Raw genomic sequence first — 5,333 nt, 5'->3', positions numbered from 1 at the left:
GGGTGGACGGTCGCGTAACCCGCGCAACCCGCCGCCGGCCCCTGGGAGGGCCAAAGGTCCGAGGAAACCTCCACGGTCCGCGGCAGTACAGATATGCTGCCGCGGCGAAGCGAAATATGCCGATGTCATGAGACTAGCCAGAGATAACATAGATCTCGCGTCAATCGGCATCGACGCCCTCAAGCCGAGGAAGGCTAGGTCAGGAGCTTTGCTCCTAGAAATACCCGGAGGTACCGCGGGAGCAGACAAGGCTAATACCCTTGCACAGAGGCTGCTCGATCTGACGGCCAATGACAATAATATAGTCATATCAAGGCCGGAGAAGATGGCGGAGCTGAGGCTTCGAGATTTAGAGGCCTCTATCATGGATAGGGACATATACTTGAAACTGTCTGAACTGGGGGAATGTGACCCGGCTGATGTGCAGCTGGGTAAAAGGATAGAGGCCTCAAGAGGGCTGGGCACTGTGTGGGTCAGGTGCCCCCTTAAGGCGGCCCTGAAAATCACAAGGCTGCCGAGAATTTGTATCGGCTAGACGTCGATAAAGGTGGAGCTATTGCCCGATAGGGGGCTCCACTGTTACAGGTGCCTGGAGAAAGGGCACGTGCAGGCGGAGTGCCGCAGTAGTCTCGATAGGAGGGACTGTTGCTTCCGCTGTGGCGAGCCGGGACACAGGGCCAATGCCTGTACGGGTCAGCTCCGCTGCGTGGTATGTGCGGACAGGGGAAAACCCGCCAATCATCGACTGGGTGGTAGGGCGTGTAACCCGCCACCCACCGTCCGAGGAAGGGATGGCGGACGAGTTCGAGCGGTCACCGACCCAACCCGCAAGAGCGACGGGAAAGGTCTGTCGACGATCCTGCCGCGGAAACTCCCCGGTGAGGGGGAGATGTCGGACCGCTATCCAGTGGAGGACTTCCCCGTGACGGATACTACGGCAATGGAAGTCGAGGTTCTCGAGCCGGAAGTTACCGAAAAAGGCCGAGAAGGTGAGTTGCCGCCATTACCGCAACGCCCGAGAGCGGTGGGCAAAAAGCCCCACCGTGAATCGACGAGAGGTCGCCCCCCGCCCGCTATAATGGCGGGGGAAATGGGGGATCAGGGCCCGGAAACCCAAAGTGCAGGGCACACAACGGTACGGTCCGTTATGCGGGGAGAAGCCTCCGTAGAACCGGTGAGGGGCGGGGAGGCCTCCGCGCCTATGGAGGCAAATATGGAGAGGGCGGGGGCAACCGACTGCTCCATGTCTCCCACCGTCGATGCATACACGGATCCTCAAATGGATTCCGTGGTGAGTGCCGAGACAACGGGATCTAAGGATCCACGGCACGAGGAGGTCTCCCCTACCATCAAATGATTGGAAGGAGTAAGAGGGAAAACTCAATCCTACTGGCGAACGTAAACCACTCCGGCCGTGCGCAGGATCTACTCCTGCAAAGCATGGCCGAGAGTGGTTACGGCCTAGCCGCCATATCGGAGCCCTATCGGGCACCGACAGACAATCCGTCATGGGCGGTGAGCGAGGGAGGGTCGGTGGCCATCACTTGGAGATACGTACCGAATCCACTCCCGACTGCGCCGGTTGAGTCGGGAGAATGGTTCGTGGCGGTTCGCTAGGGATGTGCGGGAGTGATCGCCATATATGCTCCCCCAGCCTCGACAGGAACGAGTTCGAGTGCATCCTGTGGGAGGTTGAAAACTGCATCCGCCGCCGGTTTCACGATGTACCCGTCATCGTGATGGGAGACTTAAACTCACATAGTGCCATGTGGGGGTCTCGGGTGGACGATTTGAGGGGTAGGATCCTGGTGGATTGGATCTCCGACTTGGGGCTGTGCTGCCTCAGTACAGGAGGGGCCAGTACCTGCGTCCGCCAGCAGGGCGAGTCGGTGGTGGACGTGGCGTTCGCAAGCCCGGCCATTGCCGCGACATTGGTGAGTTACCGGGTGCTCGGGTTGGAGACCCTGTCCGACCACTTGTACGTCCACTTAGGATTTGGCGAGACGGGATACCAGGCGACTCACAGGAGTCACCCCCGTCCTGCTCGGTGGGCGTTGCGGTCGTTCGATCGCGACCGCATGGAGGCGGCAATTATAGCCGGCACATGGGTGCCCGCACCGCCGGCAGAGACATGGGACGTCGAGGAGGCTGCGGTCTGCAGTCGGAATATAGTCCGCGACGCCTGCGATGTGGCGATGGCTCGGGCGAGGCCGCGCTCCAGGAGAGCCATGTCCTGGTGGACACCGGAGCTGGCGGAGCTGAGGTCGAGCGCCATGGCAGCTAGAAGAGCCATAAAAAGAGCGCAAAGGCGCCGTTCGGCAGGCGCCGCAGAGCTGGACCTACGTGTTCAGCGTCTTAGGGCGGCGAAAGCGACGTTGAGAAGGGCGATCGCCAAGGCGAAGGAGCGATCCTGGGCGGATTTCACCGCCACTCTCGGTGAGGAGCCCTGGGGCAGGCCGTACCTGGTCGTTATGAACAGACTCAGGAGATGGTCTGCCCCAGTCACAGAGACGCTCGAGCCGGGTGCACTGGAAGGCGTCCTAAATGCCTTGTTCCCGGTTGAAACCAAACCGCGCTCCTGGGACGAGGAGGAGCTCCCAGAGACGGGATGGAAGGCATGACAGCCCGAATACGAGGTGACATACGAGGAGCTCATCAGTGCCAAGCGACGGATGATGTCGCGCAACGCCGCACCGGGACCCAATGGTATCCCGTACAGGGCATGGGGAGTGGCGGTAGACCTGATGGGCGGTCACATGAGAGCCCTCTTCACAGAGTGCCTGCGGAGGGGTGTATTCCCAGCAGCATGGAAGCGGGCGGCACTAGTGCTGCTGAGGAAGCCGGGGAAGCCGGCGGACGCGGCGACCGGATACCGCCCGATATGTATGATAGACGACGAGGCGAAGCTCTTTGAGCGGGTAATATCGGAGCGGGTCTGCGCGTGCCTGACTCGGCGCTGGGGACGCTGCCTACACGATCGGCAGTTCGGCTTCCGGCGCGGGCGCAGCACAGTCGACGCGATCCCGTGCGTGCGTCGATTTGTCGAGGAGGCATGGGGGGAGGGGGACGTCGTTGTCGGGGTGTCGTTGGACATCCGCAACGCGTTCAACTCCCTCCCATGAGACCGTATTGGGGCCGCCTTGCGCAGGCACGGGGTGCCGCTGTATCTGCGGCGGATTGTGCGGTCCTACCTCGATGGCAGGAGCATCGGTACCCCGATGCGACGGGTTCCATAGCCGAGAGAGTGGTGAGTCGCGGGGTCCCGCAGGGCTCAGTGCTGGGGCCACTATTGTGGAACCTCGGCTACGACGAGGTTCTGAGAGGGGCCGACCTTCCGGAAGACAGCATAGCGGTATGCTACGCGGACGATACTATAGTGTTGTCCGCGGGCTGCGACTGGGAGGAGGCCAAGATCAGGGCGACGGAGTCCGCACGGGCGGTGGTGGCCAAGATCGAGGAGCTGGGCCTCAGCGTGGCTGCCAACAAAACAGAGGCGATTGGCTTCTACCGTCGCGGGAGGCCCCCAGGGGACCACGTGCGTGTCGCTGGGGTGCGCGTTGAGATCGGCTCGCAGCTGAAGTACTTGGGGCTGATACTCGACAGCCGATTCTCCTTGGAGCCGCACTTCCGGCAGATTGTGCCGAAGGTCGCCAGAACGGCGTCGCACTTGGGCAGATTGCTGCCCAATCTGGGTGGGCCCAACGGCCGCGTGCGTCGGCTGTACGCGATGGTCGCCAACTCGGTGGCCCTGTATGGGGCGCCGGTGTGGGCGAAAGACATCGCCGGAAATCGACGGGTGCTGAGTCAGCTCCACTCGGCACAGAGGAGGACCGCGGGCCAAATCGTCCGGGCATATAAAACGGCGGCCTTCGCCGATGTGACAGCCCTGGCGGGATCTCCGCCGATAGAGATCACCGCCGACATGTACGCGGCCACCTATGACCAGGTAGCCCGGCTTAAGCGTACGCACGGGGTGGAGGGAGTAACACCCTCCATGGTGAACGGGGTGCGCGTTCGCACGCGAAGGCACCTCTATGATGCCTGGGAGGTGTGGCTCTCGCACCAGGGCCACGGGGGCTCTGGCATAGCCGGGGCGATCGCGCCGATCATGGTGGAAATATACAAGGTGAACCATTCCGGTGGATGCGCAGTCGTTCAAAAGTAGTGGGGAGCAATGAACCAATCAGCTTTTACCCAAGATGCAAAATTCAGTATGGCCGACACTGAGTGTTGCTGCGTCAGCTGTGTGCTCGTACGTTGTATGCAGTGTTATGGTACGTGTCATATTTTAGAAGTGTCATATTTTAGAATTAGAAAACTAAATCGAGAACTAATAAACAATAATAGCAGAAAAAAAACAAAAAAAAATAAAGCATATATGTAACATAATTACATGACTTAAGTATTATTTTGTTATAATATGTACTTTATGCATGTTATTCTTATTAATATTTTATATTTATATTTTGTATTCATTTTATATTTTATATTTAATATATTTAATTTTCCGTACATATCGTGTTTTAATTTCCAATTAATAATTTGTACACTTAAAATACGCGCATCTCCGCTTGGGTAACAACTGATTGGTCGAAATTTTAAGCCACGCCCTCAATGCCGCCATTATGCGCAATGGTTCACCTTGTATATTTCCACCATGGCGCCGATCATCGAAAGGTGGTCGGAGGCCAGGGTGGGTCCCTCGTTCCGGGTGACGCAGATGCTAACCGGTCACGGGTGTTTTGGCCGGTATCTGTGTCGCATCGGGTGGGAGAACTCACCCAAATGCTGGCACTGTGCGGCGCAGCACGACACTGCGCGGCACACGATGCGTTACTGCCCGGCGTGGGACGATATGCGCGCGGATTTGGTCAGAGCGATCAGGCCTGACCTCACGATGTCGGGACTGCTCAGAAGCTTGCTGAGCGAGGAGGGACGGAAGGCTTTCATGACGTTCAGTGAGGCCGTCATGAGCAAAAAGGAGGAGCATGAGCGAGCCCGCGAGGGCGCTCCGTCCCGCGTGGCTCCTCAGGGCTCATAGGGAGCCGTGGTCGCCGATGGCGAAGACAGCGCGGGCTCGATATTCGTGAGCCGCCGTCGCCTCGCCGCTCGTTCGTGCGACGCCCGCACGGCTAGTTGACGCGCGCCGAGCGTTTGGGCCCCCTATGTTAGGGGGATGCCGGGCGACCCGGCGGTCTTGGGCACCGTGGGGTGTGGAGTGGGGGCTCTGCACCCTATGGCACACGGTGCGCCGGGACGGGTGGCAGAGGGAGGTGGTGTCCCCCTCTGTCACGTCTTGGTCACTTCCTGACCTGGTCAGGCTGGGCCAAGTT

General features: G+C 59.6%; 1 protein-coding gene across 1 annotated transcript; it reads left to right on the top strand.

Annotated features, from left to right (window-relative positions):
• The first annotated feature begins 4,657 nt into the window (after positions 1–4,657).
• LOC108763003 (uncharacterized) lies at positions 4,658–5,041 on the top strand. The gene has a single exon (XM_018510288.1). The coding sequence runs from the start codon at positions 4,658–4,660 to the stop codon at positions 5,039–5,041; it is 384 nt and encodes a 127-aa protein (XP_018365790.1).
• Positions 5,042–5,333: the final 292 nt, after the last annotated feature.

The sequence above is a fragment of the Trachymyrmex cornetzi genome, unplaced genomic scaffold (assembly GCF_001594075.2).
Source record: "Trachymyrmex cornetzi isolate Tcor2-1 unplaced genomic scaffold, Tcor1.1 scaffold334, whole genome shotgun sequence".
Classification (NCBI taxonomy): domain Eukaryota; kingdom Metazoa; phylum Arthropoda; class Insecta; order Hymenoptera; family Formicidae; genus Trachymyrmex; species Trachymyrmex cornetzi.
Note: the sequence above shows the minus strand (reverse complement) of the source record. Positions and strands in the feature narration are given on the sequence as shown.

Bases quoted from the DNA above. Each gene is read 5' to 3' on its own strand.
- LOC108763003 (XM_018510288.1), top strand. From the start codon at position 4,658: ATGGCGCCGATCATCGAAAGGTGGTCGGAGGCCAGGGTGGGTCCCTCG.